Below are 21,841 nucleotides of genomic sequence, written 5' to 3' on the forward strand. Positions count from 1 at the left end.
TTGTTTTCCAAATCTCCCAGTCCTATTCATTGAATAATCCATTCTTCCCCACAGATTTTTAAATGGAATTTTTATAGAAAATGCTTACATATATGCATCTATACTTTGTGTCTTTAATGTTGTACATATGATATATATTCCTGGCCCAGGACAACTCTGTTTTATTTTTGTTTTATCTTATATTAATTTTATTTTATTTTATGGAGGCTCCATGCCCAACACAGGGCTTGAACTCATGACCTTGAGATGGACTCACATGTTCCACCAACTGAGCCTGCCGGGCTCCCCAGCTCTGTTTTAATCACTACAGTTAAATACGAGATTTCCATATTCACAGCTCTCCTTCAGTACTTTCCTTCTTCATCGTGTTCTTTTGTCCTTTTCCTGCATTTTTCTGGATGTATCTTAAAATCTTTACACAAGAGATCTGGGGACTGTGGCACTTTGATTGGAGTTGCGTTAAAATGGTGCATTTGTTTGGATGGAATGATCTTTATAATCAAGATTCCCACTTAGAAACAGGATATGGCTCACTGTGTAGTCAGATTTTCTGACAAGGCCTGCAACACAGTTGCTTTCTTTCATATAAATCCTACACATTTTTGCAAATTTTTGTTCCTTTTATGAATGGGATCTTTTTTTGTTCCTCTTTTTTCCCATGTCGTCTTATAGCTGATGATTGCCCATGGAGAGGAAAAAGCCACAGTCTGTTTTTGCTCTTGTTTAATCCGGAACATTCCACAGGTCGTGTCACTGCACTGGGCTGCACTCGCATTCTTTATAGTTTTGATTTTTGTATGTGTGCTGCCAATAAAAACAATGCAAAAGCCTCTCTCTTTTCCAACATTTTATTTCAAAAACACCAAACATGTAGGAGAGTTATGAGAATTTAACAATAATGACCTGTACCCCTGCTGCCCAGAGCCTACCGCGAATGTTCGACTGTACACCTGTCCGTTAACCGTCTTCCTCCTGGCGGTTTATCCCTTGCTAACGGATCTTCCACATTGTCAACGGTTATCTACCCAGTCTGTGCAGCCCTTTGCTAGCTCCCCGGAGCGAGGCCGGACCACTAGCCTAACATACGAGGCTGTCCACAAACTGCCCCCCCCCAACCATTTTAGGATCATATCCCAAAGCTCTTCTTTGCACATAAAGTGTTCTTTACCGTTACAGCTCTTACCCAGACTTGCTGAAACCCTATTTACCTCTCCTCTCCAGCTGAAATGTCACCTCCGTTGCCGAGCCCCCGCAAGCCGTCTGCTGGCTCTCTCAGTTGCCCCCATCAAGCTCCTATAAAGCCCTGCCCATGGCATCATAACACAGTCAATATTCTATACATGTCCGTCTTCCCCACTAGACCATGAGATCACCAAAACCAAAACCCACCTCATTTCTCCTCTGTATCCCACTGCCAAGCCGGGTTCCTGACACACCATGAGGCTCAACAGACCTCCGGTCCAGTAGGTAAGACTCCAAGATGACTGAGATAGGCACGACCCTCAGCTCCCTGGCAGGCCGCCTCGGAGTCGGGGGAGCGGGGTACCCACCTGCACAGGCATGCCCAGATCTAGCTTCAGCCCCATATAGGGGTCGATGTAGATGGTGAGGATGACCTCTGAAGGGTCCTGGGCAAAGTGTTCCAGAACGGCGTCGTGCTCCGCTGTCCAGACGGCATCCGCTAGTCCCGTCAGCACAGCTCGGGACCGGAAAAGGGGCTTCTACAGAAGGAGAGCAGAGAGCCGAGGCAGGTACAGCTGTTAGGATGAGTCATTTCTCCCACTCACAAGTGCCCATGAGGACATGGGAGACAGAGACGGGACAGAGAGGTCCGGAACAGTGAACAGAAGGCTGACAATGAACTGAGTGATAGGCTTCAAGCTTCTAAAGAAACAAGACAATCTAATTCCCTTGCTTCTGCAAGTAAAACTAGACGAGATCACTAGAGGGAAAGTGGGGGACAGTATCTTCCTGAGAGATCTCCTTTATGCCTGTGGTTGTAAAAACGCATCGTCAAGCAATCCTCAACCTCAAAGTAAAACTAAGTCAAGGGAACCTGTAGGATATTAGCCTAAAGCAAGCAACCAGGAGCAAAGATAGCATGCCACAAAAAAGGATAAGGCCGCAACCTCTCTGGGGTACGGAAGTAAGAGGAGATATCCCGGGAAAGCCAACTGACATAGGAGAGAAGAAGAAGGGAGGGGAAAAGACAAGACTGGGAAATATCAAAGAACACATCAATTCGATGAAAAATAAATTACAACTGATAACTTGGAAAAATTTCATCTGTAGAGCTCCACTAATAAATTCAGGAAACTTGGGGCACCTGGCTGGCTCATTCAGAGGAACATAGGGCTCTTGATCTCAGGGTCATGAGTTCAAGCCCCACTTGGATATAGAGATTACTAAAGAAAATAAATAAGCTTTAAATATTTTAGGAAACTAGAAGACGCGAAGATGAACTGGGGGAGTCACCTTGTCCTCCCAGTTCTCCTGGAAGATGAGAAGGACGTCTTTTTCACTTAACATTTCCAAGTCAAGAAAACTCGGTGCTCTAAGAAAGCCCCACATAAACACGTAGACAAGCCTATGAGGTGTGAGTCATGTCATGTCATCGAACTCAGAAAGTGAAAGTATGAAAAAATATCCAATTTCACTTGAAATCAAAGAAATACAATTAAAAATAGCAAAGATAGGGGCATTTATGGCTACGCTGCTAACATGCAGACCTGGAAAACACTTGCAGCTCGCGTGAGGCCAGAATGTGTAATTCATCGGGAAGACAGCTGAGCGGCACACATTGAACTAGCCCCAGTGTGACTCCAGGTGGGGAGACAAAGAAGCAAAAGCTTCGAGAACCGTCCCTCACTTAAAGCCCTTCTCCTCCTGAAGGGGGGTGGGGGGTGGGGGGGCAGAGACAACTTTGTCCTTTACTCACTGGAACAGATTTATGGTGAGCAGGAGAGAGTAAGCAGAAGCAGGTGACAGACCGAACAGAATTCCTCGTACTGGGATGCCTGGGTGGCTCAGTGGGTTAAAGCCTCTGCCTTCGGCTCAGGTGATGATCCTGCAGTCCTGGGATCAAGCCCCGCATCAGGCTCTCTGCTCGGCAAGAAGCCTGCTTCCCCCTCTCTCTCTGCCTGCCTCTCTACCTACTTGTGATCTCTCTCTGTGTCAAATAAATAAGTAAAATCTTAAAAAAAAAAAAAAAAATTCCTCATTCACCATTTTAACAACTGAGCCTCTGCTTCACCAGTTATCAGAAAGGAGTATGTCAGCGGAAAAGCCTGACTTACCACATCCACCTCAGGCTCCTGGAATTCTTCCTTCTCTACCTCTGGTTCCTCCAATGGTGGCTCTGGGAAGAATAAAAATTCCAAGATGAGGCATTCCTTCAAAACTGAAACCCAGAGTCACCCCATGACCTCCCCCTACTCCACTACTGGGTGTGTCCCCGAGAGCACTGGAAGCAGGACTCCAAGAGCTGCTCTGAGCTCCCAGAAGCATCCTTCCCAGCAGCCAGAAGGTGGGAACAACCCAAGCGCCCATCGACAGACGATGGGTTTACAGAGGGCGGTAGACTGGGACTCCGCTATGAAAAGAAACGGAGGCCTGCCACTGAGCCTCATCATGGACGAGCCTTGAAAACGTGATGTGAGGTGAAAGAAGCCAGTCCTGAGAGACCGCGGGCGGGGTGACTCTGTTTGTGTGAAATGTCTAGAATCAGCAAAGCCACAGAGACAGGAAGTGGACCGGTGGTTAGCAGGCTCTGTGGGGGAGGGGCTGCTAAAAAAGCCTGGGCTCTGGTGTCATCGTGGACACAGGGTCACCCGGGGGCGCCGGGGTAGCTCAGTCGGGTGAGCATCCAACTCTCCATTTCGGCTCAGGTCATGATCTTGGGGTGGTGAGATCTAGGCCCCTGTCAGGCTCTGCACTGAGTGTGGAGCCTGCTTGAGGTCCTCCCCTCTCCCTCTCCCCCTCCCCCTCCCTCCCTCCCTCCCTCCCTCCGGCACACTCCAGTCTCCAGAACAAAAACAAAAACATATCGGGTTATCTGGTGCCAATTTTTCAAGGCGCTTGATGTGGCCTTCTTGGTGGGGGGCTGATGAAATGTATGCTTAGTGGTGCTGGTTGAAAAGATTTGTGTGCCCCCAAAATCAGGGAAGTGCTCTTGAAAGGGGTGAATTTTACAGTAAGTGAATTCTATCTCCATTTTCTTGAAAAGCTGATGAGGGAGGAGGAGCAGAGTTGGGGGGGCACTCATTCCCGCGGCACCCACTCTGTTCACCCATAATCCCCAGAAGGGCCTTTTTCTACCTCCAGATCTATAGATGACATGGGAGATGGGTAGAACCGGTGGGTTTCCCATCTGCCATGGGCTAAAAAGAAGAAATGAGATGGAACCAGAGAACCTTGGGGGACAGAAAGAAACACTAAGAAGGAGGTGCACCTGGGGGGCTCCATTGGTAAAGCAGCTGCCTTTGGCTCAGGTCATGATCTCAGGGTCCTGGGATGGAGCCCTGCATCCATACTCAGCGGGGAGTCTGTGTCTCCCTCATCCTCTGCCCCTCCCCCTGCTTGTGTTCAAGCTCCCCTGGAGTCTCCCTCTCTCTCTAATAAATAGAATCTTTACTTAAAAAGCTTTTCAGGGGCACCTAGGTGGCTCAGTGGGTTGAAGCCTCTGCCTTCAGCTCAGGTCATGATTCCAGGATCCTGGGATGGAGCCCCGCATCAGGGCTCTCTGCTCAGCGGGGAGCCTGCTTCCCACCCCACCCCCCCCCCCAGCCTGCCTCTCTGCCTGCTTGTGATCTCTGTCAAATGAATAAAATCTTAAAAATAAAAAAAAAAAAGAAGAATTTATTTGACAGAGAGAGACATCGCAAGTTGGCAGAGAGGCAGGCAGAGAGAGGGGGGGAGGCAGGCTCCCTGCTGAGCAGAGAGCCCCGATGTGAGGCTCGATCCCAGGACCGAGATCATGACCTGAACTGAAGGCAGAGGCTTAACCCACTGAGCCACCCGGGTGCCCCTCCTTCTTCATTTCTTAATGGGAATGGAAAAACCCTTCCTTAAGGAAGGAAAGGTTGTGAATACAGACGGTTGGCCCACTTTTACCAAGAAGCATCTTCGGCCCTCCTTCCACACTATCTATGAGAGCAGATAACATCTATCACAAAATGCCATAGACCGGGTAGCTTATAAACACCAGAAACTTATTTCTCACGCTTCTAAAGGCTGGAAATCCTAGATGGGGATGCCAGCCTGGTCCCTGGGAGCCGCCTTCTGGGGCATGGGCTTCTCGTAGTGTTCTCACATGGAAGAACAGGGCCAGGGATCTCAGAACCAGTTTCCTAAAGCACTTATCCTGTCCATGACATGGTGTAAGCAAGCACTTCCCATGAGGTAAGCACCTTTCAAAGGCCTTGCCCACTAATCCCATCACATTGGGCAGAAGGATTTCAACATACGAATTTGTTGGGGGGCAGGGAAGGGGGGAACCACAAACACTCGGACATGGCAGGCCCCCTGTCTCCAGTGGGACAGGACTCAATCCCTCTGAACCCCAAAGGTGACAGGGATTGCTGTGTGCTTTGGGGCTGGCAGAGAGGCCCCAGGCCTCTCTGAACGTCTGCTGGGGTTATACATCAAACAACAGAAAGGCTTAGAGCTCGAGGAGCCCCAGAATCTTTGTATTTGCTGGTTAGTGCTTTCATCTAGACGCTTCTTCCCTTCCGCCACTGGAGGGTTCTCCAAACCGAACCTCCTGCGTCTCCTGCTTCCCCCCTTCTGCTCCAGGCATCCAGGAGCCAGTCCCCCTTGCAATGGTTCTGAGAGAATTGCCTGTTTCTAGTGTCTGGATCCTAGGGACCCCGCAGATCCCGGACCCTTCTCCCACACCCATGTCTAATCTCCCCGCTGCTAATATCAAAAGGAGATTCCATTGACAAGCTGCCAGCCGTGCAAAGAAGCCCCATGGAAAAGTGGAGGCCTGTGCTTAATTCATAGTCGTATCCGCATGGGCCGGTACTCTAAGGGACAGCCCAGGGACACCAAACCTTCCAACCCACAGGGCCAGAGTCCCTCAGATCTAAGCCGCAGGAGGCAGCCTCTTTAAACTCTTTACTCCCCCACCCCCATGGAGACATCAGTCTGCTTTTCTAGTGGCCCTGAACCCGACCTCCTGAGCCGACCGACACCCCTGCCAAAATGCAAGGCAGGGCTACAGAGCTTGAAACAGATGGGAGAAAGCAGCCGTCAGGCTTAGGATTCAAAGGGTGGCAAAGCAGGCTGTCTCCATGGTGATGGGCTTAATGGGAGAAAAACATTATTTGTTTTGCCACCCAGGGTGAAAATGGGAAGAAGGAAGAGATCAAACCCTCTTCGGTGTGGTAGGAGGAGCCCCAAGGCAGAGGCCAAGTTAAAGGACTGGTTGGTGAGCTCTTGGTGCATTTGCGGGGGAGGGGGGACACAGAAGGAGGAACCCAGCAGCAGGCCTGAGAGTCCACCGACCCCCAGCTTCTAACCCAGAAGCAACAGCCCTCGGACCCTCTTTAAACGCAAACACTGTGCCTCCGAACTCAACTCCAGCAGGTACCCACCGGGCTCCTCCTTGAGGGCCTCAGGCTCCGGCTGGGGCTCTGTGGAGGGCAGGAGGCTCTCCTCGGCCTGCGAGGCCAGCACCTCCTGGGTAGTTCTCCTGCGGGTGCCTCCACGGCCACCGCTTGCCCGGGCGCTCACTTTCTGCTTCTTCTCCACTTTGCTGGACATGGTGTGGACAGGACCTGCAGGCATGCGGGCAGCTGGGGATCGACCAACTGAGCCACCCCCACCCCGGTCCCCCATGCTCTGAATACACAAACTGAGACACACACACACACACCCCCACCCCGACTTCGTATCATAATCTCATCTGGGAATACCCACACCCTGCGCCGTGAACCACAAGGGACCTTGCAGCCCTCACTCCTTTCCCTGGAGAATCCCACTTTCTTCAGAGCATTGGGTCCAAAAGCAGTGAGTCCCTTAAAGGCTTTGGGAATGAATGGAAGCTGAAGACAGTAGCCTCTAACTGACACCCCGCTAAGAAGGGTTGCCCAGAAGTGTGAGAACAAAAGATCAGGAGGGAAAAAACCTATATGCTGCGATGTTGTACACTCCCTCAGCCACCTTACCGTTCAGGGCCTCAGGTGAGGGAGACAAGGCCCAGGGAAAGGAAGACTGCCCCTGGGTTCCCCGCCCTGTGTCTGTGCATCAAGTCCACGAAACACACCAGGACGATTTTCCCATGTAGCTCCTTTCCTCCCAGCTTACTAATAACCTCCTGCAAGGGTGGGGTGGGGAGATGGAAAATTTTCCTCCTACCCACACTAAAATGTGCAACCTCCTTAAGCCGAGAAAAACCAGATTTGTGACATGTCGCTTTAATTTTTCGTTGCTGGGGTGGGGGGGAAGGAACCCTGTTTTGCTTGTACTGAAGAGGTCTCTGGGCATAGCTGACCGAGTCACTCTGGGCCAACCCACAAGGAAGATCAAGATCCTCCCGTTCTTGAGGACAGCCTGGGGGAAGCAGGGAGGAAAGTCACCCAAGGTGCAATTCCGCCTTGTGTCTGCGGGAGAAGGCCCTGCGGGAAGGAGGAAGGCCTGCTCGGGAAAGCAGGAGCATCCCGGTCTGTGGGAACCACTGGGGCCACGTGGGGCCGGCCGCCGGGCATTCCTCCTGCAGCCAGCTCCAGGCCCACAGCCACCTGTGGCTGTCCTCCCGCCCCACGGGCTGCCCCTGGCAGGGATCGCAGGTTAGGAGTTTCCGACGTGAAGGATGTGGACTTTGCTCGAAGGAAAAAAGTCCTACTGGGCAGCGCTGCCGGTCTCCAGAGAAGCGTCCGCCCGTGCTTCCCGGCCTCGGGCTGCAGCCCCAGGGGCGTTCGCTGGCCAGGCGAGGGGGCACACACCCGCCCCCCCCCCCCCGCAACAGGGCTCTTCCCCAGGGCCAGCCTGGAGGGGTTGCTCTGCCGGCCTGGGGACCCGCGCCAGCGCCCGGGGGAGCCGACCCTGTACTCCAGCGAGCTCCCCCGCGGCCACCTTGCCTACAACGGTCACAACTGCCCCCCACAGTCCCGCGGCGTCCCCACCCCAGCGCGCCTTCCTCTCCCCTCCCCCCACACCTGCCCCTGCCGCCCTCTGCCCCAACCCGGCTGCCCCTCTCCCCCACCACGACCCCTTCTCCGCCAAGTTTCCCATGTCTTCCCTCTCTGCCCCCGACACACACCTCACGACGCCGACCCTCTCCACCCTAGGCCGGCCGACCGCCCCTCCAGCTGGGAAGGCGCCCCGCGAGCCCCGCTCCCGCCCGCGCCCGCACGCGTCGCCAAGGCAACCCCGCGAGGGGAGGGGCCAGCGGCCGGGGCGCGAGCCCAGCCTCCACAGCGCAGGCGCAGGGCAGCCCGGCTCCGCCGCCCGGCCGCCCGATCCCGCCCGCGTGCGCCCCGCGGGGACCCGCTCCCGCAAGGGCCGGCGAGGCGGGGCGGGCCACCGTGTCCGGCAGGCCGGGGCGGGCCGGGTCTGGTCCGAGCACGGGCCGGCGGGGCTGGGGCTGAGAGCACGAGTTGCGCTGCAGCGGGACCCCGGAAGGGTCGGGGCGTCCCGGCGCCCGGGTCCGCGGGCTCGCTCCCGCGCGCGGCCGGCAGGTGGCGCCCGGGGTCCCGCCGCGGGGCTGGAAGGCGCTCCAGGATTTCAAGGCAGCCGCGGCTGCAGCTGGGTCCGGGGGAAAAACCGGGGCTGGAGCACCCCTGCCCTCCCGCCCGTTTCCCTCGCCGGCGCTCGGACCGGGGTCTGGCAGCGCCGGGCGGCGCGGGGCGGGGGAGCGCAGGGAAGAACGGAACTGGAATTCCGGGAACCGGGGGATTGGCTCTGGGAAGTGTCTCCCGTTTTGGGGGGAACGGGAGGCGGGGACTCCCTGGGGAAGGTGACCGGGCCGGGGAGGGGCTCGGCTCTGCGTGAGAACAAAGGCTTAGTCCTGGGGAAGCGTGAGGGGAGGGGACGTAGTGTGGGGGGGCAGACCTCGGCTGGGGCTAGGGGGCGCTGCGGGCCCGGGGCCGCGGAGGGGGCGTGTGGAACCCTGGGCTCTACCTGCGGCGGGAGAAGCTGGAGCGCGGAAGCCGAGTCGGGGGATGGGAAGGCCCCCTCCCTGCTTCCATCAATAGTGCCTAATTAAGACAAAGCCAGCAGCGAGCCCACTGATTGCATTTCCATGAGGAGCTAAATTGATGACATTTTCTTTGCTGGATGCGGAGGGGGAGAAGCTGGCACCACAGGTCCCCCCTTTTCTGGTTGGTGTTCACACCTGATGGGTCTCTGACATTCCAGTCTGGCACTACAAGGCTCTGCGGCCTCTGGGGCTCCTGAAGGGCCCTTGGGTCCGTCCACACCCAACCCTGACCCCACCATCCCACCTGTCCTGATTTCCAGAATGAAAACAGAATGATTTCCAGAATGAACAGCACCTGCCCTCGGGACTCCCCTCCCCCGCGCCCCGTCATTCTTAGGGTAGGCTCTGGGCGGCTCTGATTTGGGACTCCCTAGCCCAGGCCGAAGTCCTATCGCTGAAGACAAGGGTTGAAGTTGTGAGGGGTCCTGCCACGCCCCAAACCGGCTGCACTGCAAGTGGGACTAAGTGGGTGATCCTCGAGGTGACACGATTGGGCCCTGTCCCCCAGGGAAAAGTCCCAAAGCAACGAAGATTTGAGGGGAGTTGTGGGATGCGAGGTCTTAGAGGCAGGGCTCCTGGCTCCCACAGAAAAGGAACGTTGTGTAGACCCCGCTTCTCTTCTGACTGCTCCCCCAACCTTGGCTGTGCCTAGGGATCCCAGCCCCCTACATTATGCTAAATAGGTAATCAAACATCTCCCTTTGCTAATTACCGCTCAATCCGATTAAACGCTGCTGAAGCTCATCAACAGAGGTGGGGGGGGAAGGGGGCTGAAGGGGAACCAACCACAGCTGGGGCGGGGGTCTTGTCCCCAGGAGCTCCAGGGGCCAGCCAGGGCACCAAGACGAAGGACTCCCTAAAGGAAAGGGACAGAGGGGTTGTACCCGTGAGACCTTGACCCTTACTGCATCCCCCAACCTCAAGGCTTTCCCCCCTCCCAGACCTTCCTAACCCCTAGAACCCAGGCATCCGGCCATTCCCACAGCTCCCCCACATACACACGCCCCTGCCCCAGATTTAATAAGTTCTGTTCTCTCACTGTCAATATTTGATGTCTCAGAGCCATCTCCACGGAGAGAGGGGGACTCTTCCCTTGCTTCCCCCCTACCTTGGCTGTCTTTTACCCACCCCAGTCTCTTTGTGCCCCCAACCTTCTCCAATAAGCTGACTTAATGAAATGATATTAAAGTCTTGAACAACTCCCACAGAATGGTTGTTATGGTGAAGGGAGTGGGCAGGACGCCTGGGTCCCTGAGGGGAGCAAGGGCTGAGGAGGGAGAGCGAGCCAGAGGCTAAGGTTTTGAGGCTTCAGTCCCCAGTGGGGAGCAGCAGATTTGGGGTGATCGGGGGGGGGGCTGGAGCTCTGGATCTTGGCGGGAAGCAAAGGGAGTGAGGGCTGCGGGCCCAGGAGAAGATGGGAATAAAGGACATTCCGGGGTCGGGGTCTCAGCCTGTTGTCCAGAGCATCTGTCAGGGATGGAGAGACCAGCTGGGGGGCGGGGGGGGGGGGCAGGGCCTCTGTGCCAGCAGCCTCCTGCTGACTGTGCCCTGGGCCGGTCCGTGAGAACCACAGTAGATCCCTCTTCAGCCCTGACTCATCCCTCTTCCCCCCTTCTCCCCCAGCAGACCCCCACAGGTGATTTGTAGCTGATGCCCTCACAATGGTCGGGACCAGGAGAGAGCCGTTCAGCGACAGGAAGAGCTGAGAGCTTCCAGGAGAGAAGAGAAGGAACAGAGGCCAAGAGATGGGGAGCCAAGCGCCCCCCCACTCCTCCCCCCACCCATCCCCATCTCACTCCCCTGGGGACCCTGGCCCAGCCCCAGTCCCCTTGGGGTGGTGGGAATCCAAGGACATTTGGCTGGGGCTGATTGATGAGGGAGGAGGCAGCCACCGGGCACTGAGGCTGCTGTTTGCTGAGCACACAGATTCCCTCCCCACTCACCAGCTGCTGCCCCCCGAGGCTGTTAGTCTCACCAGCACCAGCAGAAGCAGCAGCAGCCCTGGCATTGGAGTTGGAGGGAACCGGTGCCTGAGTTTCTGAGGGCATGGGCAGGGTGGTGGAGGAGGGGGAGAACCAGGACCCCAAATCCTTCCATTTCCCACGAGAATCGGGGGTCCCTGGGATCTGGTGCCCTGAGCACTCCTCTCAGGCCACCACCATCCTCCCTGCCTCTCAGACATCTCTCCTCCTCCTGCCCCTCCTTTCCGTGCTGCCCCCAACCCTCCAAGCCTATCCCAGCCAGCCCCCTGCCTCCAAGCCACCCTGTGGCATTTCCCCCAGCCTGCCTACAAATCTTGAAACTTTCCCTGAGGGAAAGGGAAAGTTCGTGATTCCCCAGATAGCACCTTAGGAAGCTCCATTTTTCATTCTAACTGAAATTCCGCTTGGGATGTTGACCATTTGCCATCAGAAATTCCCACTGGAGCCCTTTGCTCTATGCCCCTTTCCTTGACACCCCCCCACCCACCCAACATAAACCACAGGCGTGCGCGCGCACAAACACACACACACACACACACACACACACACACACACACACCATCCACCTAATTCACATCCTGCAAAGTGTGAGTCTCTGTCTGCAGCTCAGGTCCCAGGACAGCGTCTGCTGTTTGGGACGGGGATGGGGGCAGCTTCAGCCTCTGCGGTCCCTTCTCTGGGTCCCCTGACTACCTCTCTGCCTGCCTTCTCTGGACCCTGTACCACCCTGTACTAGCAGCCGTCCCCACAAAGCTCAGAGCACCTTCCTTGCCCTCCCAGAGCTTCAAATGTAGTTGGGGAAAACACAATGCATGCGCAAGACACAAAGGCAGGAAAGGAATACCAAGCTAGACCAACTTCCTAAATGTGGATTCTAGACCCTGCGTGACCTGCTCCCCTCCAGGCCGAGGCTGCAGAAGGATGCGACACAGCTGGGGTGTCTGCAAGATTGCAAGGTCCTGGGTGCCTGGGTGGCTCAGCGGGTTAAGCCACTGCCTTCGGCTCAGGTCATGATCTCAGGGTCCTGGGATCGAGTCCCGCATCAGGCTCTCTGCTCAGCAGGGAGCCTGCTTCCTCCTCTCTCTCTCTGCCTGCCTCTCTGCCTACCTGTCTGTCTACTGTGATCTCTCTCTCTCTGTCAAATAAATAAATAAATAATCTTAAAAAAAAAAAAAGATTGCGAGGTCCTTCTCTCTCTTCCGGACATGCCAAGATCTCACCTCTGCACTTTGCATTTGCTGTTCCCGTGTCGGATGTGCCCTTCCCAGAGCGCACGCCTCCCTCCACATCACTCATGGTCAGAATTACATGTCACCTCTTCAGTGGGACCTTCCCAACCTCCTAACCTAAGGCACCTCCCCTGTCACTCTCCGTCCCCTTTGTCCTGTTACTCTGAATTGTCTGTGTCACCTGTCACTGCCAGCAATGTTACCAGGTTGTCCCCAACCCAAAGGTGGGCTTGGCGACAGCAGGGACTTTGCTGCATTTACTCTATATTCTCAGGGCCCGAAGCAGGACCTGGAACAAAGTAGACACTTCATACGATGTTGAGTGAGGGAGTGAACGACAACAGCCAAAATGAATGCCTTCCTGGCCCTCTGTTCGTTTGGAGGTAGTCGTTACCCAGGGAGCACGTTGGCGTGTTTGGACCCAGGAAGAGAATAGGATGACATGTGTGGTTCTGTGTGGAAGTCACTAGTGCTTTCCAATAGCCCGAGAGCCACCCATGTGGCGGGCTGCGGGGCCCCTGCTGTCACTGCGTGCCTGCAGAGCTGGGAGAGTGCAGAGACACCCGCTTTCCGAGGGGGTGTGTCCCGGGATGTTGTGCGGACATGCTGTTCCTCTCCCCAGCTGCGCGTCTGTCCCCAGGTGTCTTCCTGTCGCTCAGCGTGTTGTGATGTCTTGGCTGCTTAGGCGAGGTGTTTGTCACCAAGACTGTTTATCCCTACTTCTCTTCCCTCTTGTCCCTCCACCTGTGCCCCTGGATGTCTGTTGGGGGGGGTTCTCCCTTGGCTCCGTTGCCCCCGCACACACATGCAGCCCTGCCCTGGGCTCGGACCCCTCCCTTTCTCACTGGGCCCTGTTGCTGGGCTCTGGGTTGCCATAGTGACGGTTGCCAAGTCCCTGAGGCTGATAGCCAGCGATGGGGCTGTCGGCTCCATCCACGCGGGAGGCTGAGGGGGGCTTCCCATTGTGTGGAGAAGGGGATGTCGCCATGACAACCAACCCCCACTAAGGGGCAGGGACCAGCCCTTCCACCCCCCTCAAACCTCCCCACCTCCAGCAGCTCCAGCGTGGGCTCCGAAGGACAGGAGTAAATTCCAGACAGCCCAGCACCTGGGCTCAGTCGGCAGCTCCCCTCCTGGCAGCTCCCCTCCCAGAGCACGGCCCCTCTCAGGCCCTGGGCATCCCCCTCAGATGGGGGAGGGGCCGGGGTCCCATTGGACAGAGCAGGGCAGGAGGACCCCTTGACCTCCAGGCAGATGGGAGACAGCAGGAGGGGACCTAAAGTCAGGGGAGGGGTGGGCAGGGCAGAGGTTGTGACCCCTGCTGACTGGCTCCAGAGATGCTTGGTGCTCCTGACGGCTGCTTTTGTGGCTGGAGAATGGAGCTGGGTCTAGGGGGCTGGGCACCCAGGGTTTTTTTAGGGAGGAAGAGCCTGGGGTATGGGTCCACAGGGAGCCACGGGGCAGGCACCTTGGTGCCTGGGTCCCTGTGTCTTCTGGGTAGTCATGCCACTTCGGCCCACACTGGTCCCCAGCAGCAGAACTCCCCAAGTTGGGGTGCCTTGGGCAGGGGTGGTAGGGGGTACACTTGAACCCCTAAGCATGTTTTCTCCACTCTGTTTCTGACTGTGACTTGCCTTGTCTCTGGAGATTTGGTTCAGCAACAGCACGTGTGGGCATCGGCTCACATACGTCCCCACTGGATGTCTCGGCAACTCCTGCCCCAGCCTGGGTTCCTCTCTCCCTCCCCTGGAGCTGGCTGCCTTCCTCCGCCTTCTCACCCAGCTCTGGCATCCCACGCCCCCCATACTGCCCACCTCAGCCCTCCAGCCCACCCAGCTGGGCATCCTGCCCCCCGCCCCCACCGCAGTGCCCCCTTCAACCCTCCAGCCCACCCAGCCGGGCATCCCGTACCCCTCACCCCCATACTGTCCACCTCACCCCTCCAGCCCAACTGGCTCCCCACCCTCCCCCCTTGGTTCCATGGGATCCAATTCTCATCTTGAAACCCTTTCTACTTGCCCTCCTTTCCCAACTCAAGCCCAGTCATTCTCCAGCCTTCTCGTCAACTTTTGAAGTTTTTAATTTTTTATTTTTTTTTTGTTTTTGTTGTTCAAATTTCCCTTTTACAGTAAAACTATTGAGGTGACTGGCCATACCCCGCCACCTCCCCCATGGCAATACCAACTTCCTGTTCTCTGGAAGGAGCAATTAGAAAAACCAGAAAGGAGCTGGGAACTACAGCACCAGAGAGATGACTGGAGCTCTGGCGGACAAAGTGACCGTCGTGGCTGGTGACTGAGGTGGCCGACGTGGTGCCCAGGGGCAGCTCTGATCTCGTGAAAGGGAGCTGGGAGGAGAAGAAGGCAACACCCGATTTGTGCACTACGGGGCAGGTAGAGAGAGGCACGTGCTGGTCACTATGGAAACAGTGGAAGCAGCAAAGTACCACCGTCCCTAGACCAGTCAGTAGGCCACCATTTTGGTCACTGAGAAGGGAGCTGTGTTGGGTCTGAAGGGACGAGGAAGTGTACGATGTGATGAACAAGACAGCCCTCTGGGTTACTGGGGACAACACAGGGGTTCTGGGGATAGTCCTGTTGATTAACAGAGATTATACTTGGCTGGGGAGAGGGAAGCACGAGACAAACCGGGCCTGCCCCAGCCGACAGCAGTCACCTTGGCTGTCCTACAAGCAGCCCAGGGAACAGGGAAGGGAAGTCCCGGGAGGTGCCACCGGAGACCAGGGGTAATGTCCTCAGGCCACCCTGTCCTCTACCAGTCGGTTCCAGCTTCCTCCTGAAACAGGAAGTTCTTCCTGCCCCCCCCCCCACACCTCACAGAGTAAGAACCATCTGCCGCCCCACACCCGCCCCCCCAAGACTAAGCCACTTGGAGTTCCAGCCAGACCACTTCCTGTTCCAGAAGCACGACTTCCTGTCCTGGATGAAGGCACTTCCGGCGCCCGCGGCTCCGCTCCTGCCCCCTTGGCCAGGCCACGTCCATCCAGGGGGGGCCCCCCCCCCGGGCACTTCTTGTCTGGACAAGTCACTTCCCGGGCCAAGCGGGCCCCGTTCGGCGTCGGGCCCAATCCACACGCGTGTCCCGACCGGGTCGGATCTTGCTAGTGGCCACTGACAAAACAGGACACTTCTTCTCGCGGCAGCTGTCACGACCCAACCACCCCAGACGGGCTGGAGAGGAGGAGGCTCCGCTGCCCGCGCCCGCGCCCGCAGCCGGGCTGGAGGCCCCAAGCCTTCCCCATAAGGCCCCCGTTTTTGGCAGACTGAGAAGAGCGGGTGGTGAGAGAGGTCAGAAGGGGGAGCTGAGGGGGGATGCTGGTGTCCCCCCACCCAGGAGATGGGAGAGGCCGAGGAGAGGAAGCCAAGAGGGTAAAAGGAGACGCAGGGAGGGGGTCGCTAGGGAGAGGAACAGACCTAGAGACAGGAGAGAAAGAGAGAGAGAGAATCCGAAAGAGAGAGAGAGGGAGAGAGAAGAGAAAAGAAGAGAAAAACAGTGAGAGGCAGAAAGGAGGAGGTGCCAACCAAAAGGCAGACTGTCCCCGCCCCTAGCTCTGGGTGTATGGGGGCACAAGGACGGCTGGGTCACGGTCAGAAGAGGACACTTGCGTCTCTGCGGGGGACCACGCAAGGCCAACGAGGGCGGGAGTCGTGGGGAGTCCTAAACGTGGGGGAGGGGTCCACAACAGCGGGGGCACAGGAGTTCGTGGGGCGAGGGGCCGAGGGGACGCTAGAGGTGTCCCTCCAGCTTTGACTCACTGGAGGGGGAGCCCCGCCCACCGAGAAGGGCTGGATCCGGGAGAGCCACGGAGGAGAAGCCCTCATACCTTGTAGTAGATGTTGGGGGGGCTTTGGGGGGGCCCATCCTGCACGATGTACACAGGATGCCCATAGTCACCACTCACCTTCTCATAGTGGGGACAGAACGGGGGGTCTGAGGCCCCACCGCCCCGCAGAGCTATCCCTAGCTCCCCAGGCTCAGCCTCTCGAGGCCCCATCCCACTGCCACCCCCCAGGCCCAGAGACCCTCCCCTCCCGAAGGAGCCAGGACCAGGGTGGCGACTCTCCGAAGGCTTGGCCCGCCGTCTCCGCCAGCACATGGCACCCCCAGCCCCTGCCACGCCCAGCAAGAGCAGCGCCAGCCCCCCCGCTGCCCCGGCCACCGCGGGCATGCTGGGAGGGGGCAGGGGGCCTTCAGCACCCCGGGAGGTTGCATTGCTGGTGGGGTCACCTGGCAGGGAAGGGGTGGAGGAGGAAAGAGGGGGAGGGGCTGAAGGAGCCACCTGGGCATCTGGACACCCAGCCTCGGGGGTCCCCGTGGGCTTCCCCAGCAGTGCCCAAGCCCCCCTGGGGACCCCACCTCCCTTCCCCCTAAAGCCCACTCCGAATCCAGGTGTGTCCAGCCCTTTAGCTCAGCGCCAAGCAGTTTCCCCACTTCTCGCAGCTCTGATTGAATTGGCTAATTAGTTCTAATCGAGTCTTTTCCTCATTTGGCTTTCACTTGCCTCCCACCCTCCTGTCCTCTCTTCTCTTTCCTGTATCACCCCCGCCCCCAGCTGAAGGCAGAGGGAAAGGGTGAAGGCAGGGCAGCTGGGGTCCGAGAGCACAGGACGCAGGGTAGGGGGGAGGCAGGAGGCTGGACCCCTTGCTCCTACCTGGCATGTTCTCCTTCCCAGGGTCCAGGCTGTGGGCTGCCCCCCGGTCTCGCTCCACGGGCATTTCAGACACAGGCTTTCTGGGGGCGGCCCCTCCTCGGGGACCTGGAGATGGGGAAGAGCCAAGAAAGGGGCTGAGATGGCAGCCCCTGATCAATATGGGACTACCCCAACCTCCCGGAGCTCCTGGGAGGTGTGCCCCAGCCCCTACTCACTTTGTCCCACTCGGAGAAGCACCTTCATGCCTCTGGTAAGGCACACGCCTCCCTGCAAACTCTCCAGGCCTTCCCGGGTCCCGTCCGAAGTGGCTGGAAGAGGAGAGCCAGAGGGAGAGGTTGGCCGCCCAGAGTCCAGCCCCTGGTCCGTCCCCATTCCCGGACCCAGACAGCTCTCCGGGGGTGGGGCGGGGGGGGGGGGATGGGAAGGAATCAGGAGTACTCTCTGGGTTCCTCCTCTGCCCTCAGTCTCAGGGGCACCTCCCCCAGACCCTGCCCTCTGCCCAGCAGTACCAATTATGTAGTAATCGTGGTGCGAGCGGAACTCATGGCCCCAGAGGTTAGGGCTGTACTCCTGGAACTTAATGGTGAAACGGAGATCCAGGTCTGGCCGGTCACAAGTGAGGAGCAGGTTGGGGGCAGGGGGTGCCTCACAGCGCCGGCCCTGGGCACCCCCGACCAGGTACAGCTTGTAGAACTCGTAATTAGGAGACGAGTGGGGGCCAGGAGGCCGGGCCCGGGGGCAGAGGAGGTCTAGCCGGTCCCCGATCTGAGGGTACAGCACGTAACCACCCTCTGCTTGGAACCTGTCAGAGGGCGAGGTGGACAAGGAGCGGTGTCAGAGGTCAGTCCCCCCACCCCGCCCCCGCCAGAGCTTCGTCTCCTTCACCGGCACATCCCTGCAGGCCAGCCTTCGCCTGTGGGCATGGCCTGCTCCCCCAGGTCAGGCGCTAAGGACTCAGCAGCAGCGGAAAGCCAGGCTCAGAGGTCGCTGGCCCCTTGGTGTGCCCAAATGCACTCTCCAGCCCGCCCTCACCACACGCACACTGCCATCTCTCGCTCCATCACTAGCGCCGTTGCCATGGCAACGGGATGCCAGTTACCAAGGAGCTGGCCTCTCTGGAACCACACAGCCCACCCATCCCAGGTGATTTCACTATTCCATGGCAGTCAACCATGGGGGCAGAGCCTCCCCTCCCCCAGGGCACCGCTGAATTTGAAGGCTTTCAGGGCAAGAGAAGGGTGGGGGTGGGGGTTACCCAGTGTGGAGGGTAATCCGGACTGGTGTCCCAAGTTAGCCAGGCAAGGTGACAGGAGTTAAATGCCTGGTCTGGCAATGGCCCTCAATGAGGCTAATGGGAAGCAGGGTGTAGGGGCCAGCTGCCCCAGACATCTCCCTACTCAGTACCCTCCTGCCCTGGGGCTCAGACTTCCCAGAGAAAGTCCCCTATTGCTCTGGGACTGACTTTGCTAACCACAGCCTCCAGGAGCCCACACCTCCTCTGCCCATGACTACAGCCTCTCCCTGTGCATGAGTGGGGACGGGGTCTCAGAGCTGGGTCCTCAGGGAGAACCGCCACTTGGGATTTTCCCAGACTCCTAAATGACCACTCCCTCCCATCCCCCATCACAAGGAGCCCCCAGAACACCCTACCTCTCCCTCTGCTCAACCCTATCAGAATAAGCCTAACTTACAGCCTCGGGCTGGACTCAGACCACAGCTGGGAGTTGGTGGGTAGCAGACTGAGAAAAGATATTTGGGGTTATACCCAAAGACACACAGCAGGGAGGGAGGCTGGGAAGTCAAGAAAAGACAAACAATAATCCTAGTTCTCCTTCAATGAGCATGTCATACATTCAAACACCTTACCTCTCTAATCCTCATAAAAGGTGGGAGGACTGAGGATACAAACTCAGAAAGGTTAAGTGGCATGCCCAAGGCCACACAGCTGAGAGCACCAGAGCTGGGACTAAGCCCTCCGATGCGGTGGGCTCCAAGCCCACCCCCTTCCCCTTCCTATGGCCTCACACAGCCTCCCCGCGGGGGAAGTGGGTGGGAAGTTCGCAAAACACAGAACTCTTTTGCTCGCGGGGAGCGGGCTCCGCTTCGGGCCAGGGGCCTGGATGACCTCCCAAGGGTTCCGTCCTACCCAGTGTGACTTGAAGTTTCATGTGACCCCTGGCCTTTTTTCAGAGCAAAGCAAGCAAGCCAGGGGAGGGTCTGGTGGAAGAGTTTGCAGCAAGGATGGGGGAGGGGGCAAGGGAGTCCTCTGGACTCTAGATGCAAGAGAGAAAAAAGGGGCTCCAGGCTTCTTCCAGAAAAGAAAAAAGAAAAAAAAAGTCTCCAAGCCAGGAAGGCAGGAATATCTTCTGGTTGGGAATGCCATCCGCCAAGGGCTCACTGACCCTCTGGCTGTGGGCAAGGGTTAGGGGACAGACGGTGTGGAGAGAGTCCAGAAGCCTTGGGTGAGTTGTCCCCAGGGCCCCCACACGGAGCCCCCTTCCCTCCCCTCCTCTACACCGAGTCCCTTCTGGGGAGGGAGGCACCCTGCCCTTCCCCTCCGCACTCCGCGGCACCTACTCAGCGGCTCTCTGGAGAGCTGACATTAACCAGGCTCCCTCCAAGCCCAGCCCCCGACAGGACACAGGTCCCTTGCAAACCCAAATAACCACTCCACCAGCCTCCCGGCGGCTACCCAGGAACTTTCGGATCCTTGCCCCTGTGGGGTCCTTCCAACTCCCGACACATGGCTGTCGCCACCCACATCCAGCTCTGTCTGTCTGCGACCCGGGAGGGAGTCTGGCTCCCAATATCACCTCTGTCTCGCTCCCCATCAGCTCGCATCAGAGCACCAGCACCCCTCCCTCCGGCCTCCTCCCAGCTCCGAGAACCAGCCCCCTACCCACCCACCAAATCCCCAATGCGCCCCTATTCCCTGCCCGAAGGGTGTGGGGTCTCCCCAGCCCGGGGCCACTCACCTCTTGTTCGCCGAATTCCAGTAGACGGGCTCCAGGCTGAGCCCAGACACCAGCCCCAAAACGCCAAGCAGCAGCAGGGCCCCGACTCGCACGCCCCCCGGCCCAGAACGGGGGGCCCCCATGACCCCGCCAAGGCCTGGGGGGCGGGGCACCAACTCCCCCAAAGTCGCTCGCCCCCTGCGGTGACTGCCTCGGCGGGCCCGGCTCCTCGGCCCTGACCACCCCGGCGGCTGCCGCCCCCCGCTCCCACGCGGACCCGCTTCCTGCTCTGCCCGCGCCCCTGCGGCGGAGCGCTCAGCCCGCTAGAGCCCTTCCAGGGGCCGCCCGCGGGCGCCCTACGCCCCCGGCCCGCGCTCCTGCACCCCGGGATCGCGGGGCCGGCCTAAGTGGGGGACTGGGGCAGCCGGGGACCGGGAGGGGGCGGCATGGGGCGCCGGACGAGGGAACGAGGGAGGGGCGCGAGCCGGAGCCCCAGCCTCGCCGGGGATTGAGGGCAGCGGGCTCGGGGAGGAAACCAGTGCCGAGCCCGGGAGGGGGGAGTTAAAGGAGTGGCGGGGAGGGGGAGAGGATGGCGGAGGGAAAAGCCGGAGCTGGAGCCGGCGTCGGAGCGGCGGCGGAGCCCGCAGCCCACGCCCCCCGCACCTCCCTCACCTCGCGCACCTCCCGCGCGCCCCGCCGCCGCCCCCCGCGCCCCCTCCGTCCTCGCCCCACCCCTCCCCCCCGCCCCCCCGCTGCCGCCGCCGCCGCCCCGGCGCCTCTGCCCTGTGGCCCGGGGGCCGCCCGGGCGGCTGGAACCTTCCGCGCCCAAATCCAGAAAGGCGCTCGCCCTCGCAGCCCCGAGGAGCCCGGCCCCTCTAGCTCCCGCAGCCTCCTCCCCCTGCCCACCCCCCCACCACCACCAACCCGAAACACCGCGGCGGCTCCCGGCAGGTCTGGGGAGAATAGTCATAACCTTGAAGGCTCTGCACTTCACAAAGTGGGCTGAGTTGGTCGTCACGACTACCTGTGCGAAGTGGGAGGGGCAGAGCCACAGGGCGCCCATTGTAGGGATGAAGAAACTGAGGCTCTGGATGGTGGGGGGAGGTACCGAGACCAGCCCAAGGTCACACGGGGAGTGGGCGGTACAGGCGGCCCGCCGGGTCGCCGCACTTCTGCTCCCAGGCCCTCTCGCGTTACCTGGGACGGGGCGCAAGGCAAGAGTTCGGGGGTAAACTGGGGCCCTCGCTGCCTGGCGGCGGGGAGAACCGGAGCCGGGGGAGAGGAAAGGGAGTACCTACAGCCCCAACCCACATCAGCCGGAAGGGCTGTTTCCAATTATCCTGGGGGAAGGGAGGAGCATTTGCCTTTTCGGGTGTAAGAACCCTCGCTTTCAGCACCTCTGGGCAGAGGTGACATTCCTCTCCCCGCCCAGCCTCGCAGGCCTCCGGTAGCCTCGCTCTGACGGTGAGGTCCCAGTGAGATCCCCTGCCCGCGGGCTCTACAGAGCCCCCTTCTCAGTGCTCCGCGAGGCTGGGGGTGGGGAGCGGCCACTGCCCGAAATAACACAGTCGCCCCCCACCCCCAAAGCGCGCAGATAAATGGAGACACACAGGACCGGTGACAGCTGCCGACTGAGCCGCTCCCGCCCGGGCCCCGCGTCTAGCGGGAATACGGAATGTGACGTCTGTGGCTTCTGGGCACCTTTACTCCCTCGAGTGTGCCCTTGACTCTGGCTACTCAGTGGCCTGCCTCCTGGGGGAGTCCAGGGGAGGAGAGGCGGGCGCTCCCGCTCCCCTTCCCCC

General features: G+C 58.8%; 2 protein-coding genes across 2 annotated transcripts in view; both read right to left on the bottom strand.

Annotated features, from left to right (window-relative positions):
* The window catches only part of DNAH2 (dynein axonemal heavy chain 2), an 80,356-nt gene extending 72,005 nt beyond the window's left edge, over window positions 1-8,351 (bottom strand). Inside the window, 4 exon segments of the mRNA XM_059147194.1 lie at window positions 1,551-1,721; window positions 3,297-3,358; window positions 6,597-6,779; window positions 8,264-8,351. Of these exon segments, the coding sequence (XP_059003177.1) occupies window positions 1,551-1,721; window positions 3,297-3,358; window positions 6,597-6,765 (402 nt within the window). The 5' untranslated portion in view covers window positions 6,766-6,779; window positions 8,264-8,351.
* Window positions 8,352-14,967: 6,616 nt separating this feature from the next.
* Window positions 14,968-20,721, bottom strand: EFNB3 (ephrin B3). The gene is made up of 5 exons (XM_059149476.1): window positions 20,061-20,721; window positions 17,595-17,887; window positions 17,301-17,393; window positions 17,086-17,190; window positions 14,968-16,661 (listed from the first exon to the last, which is right to left on the bottom strand). The coding sequence occupies exons 1-5, from the start codon at window positions 20,180-20,182 to the stop codon at window positions 16,252-16,254; spliced, it is 1,023 nt and encodes a 340-aa protein (XP_059005459.1). The 5' UTR covers window positions 20,183-20,721; the 3' UTR covers window positions 14,968-16,251.
* Window positions 20,722-21,841: the final 1,120 nt, after the last annotated feature.

Source organism: Mustela lutreola, chromosome 15 (genome assembly GCF_030435805.1).
Source record: "Mustela lutreola isolate mMusLut2 chromosome 15, mMusLut2.pri, whole genome shotgun sequence".
Classification (NCBI taxonomy): domain Eukaryota; kingdom Metazoa; phylum Chordata; class Mammalia; order Carnivora; family Mustelidae; genus Mustela; species Mustela lutreola.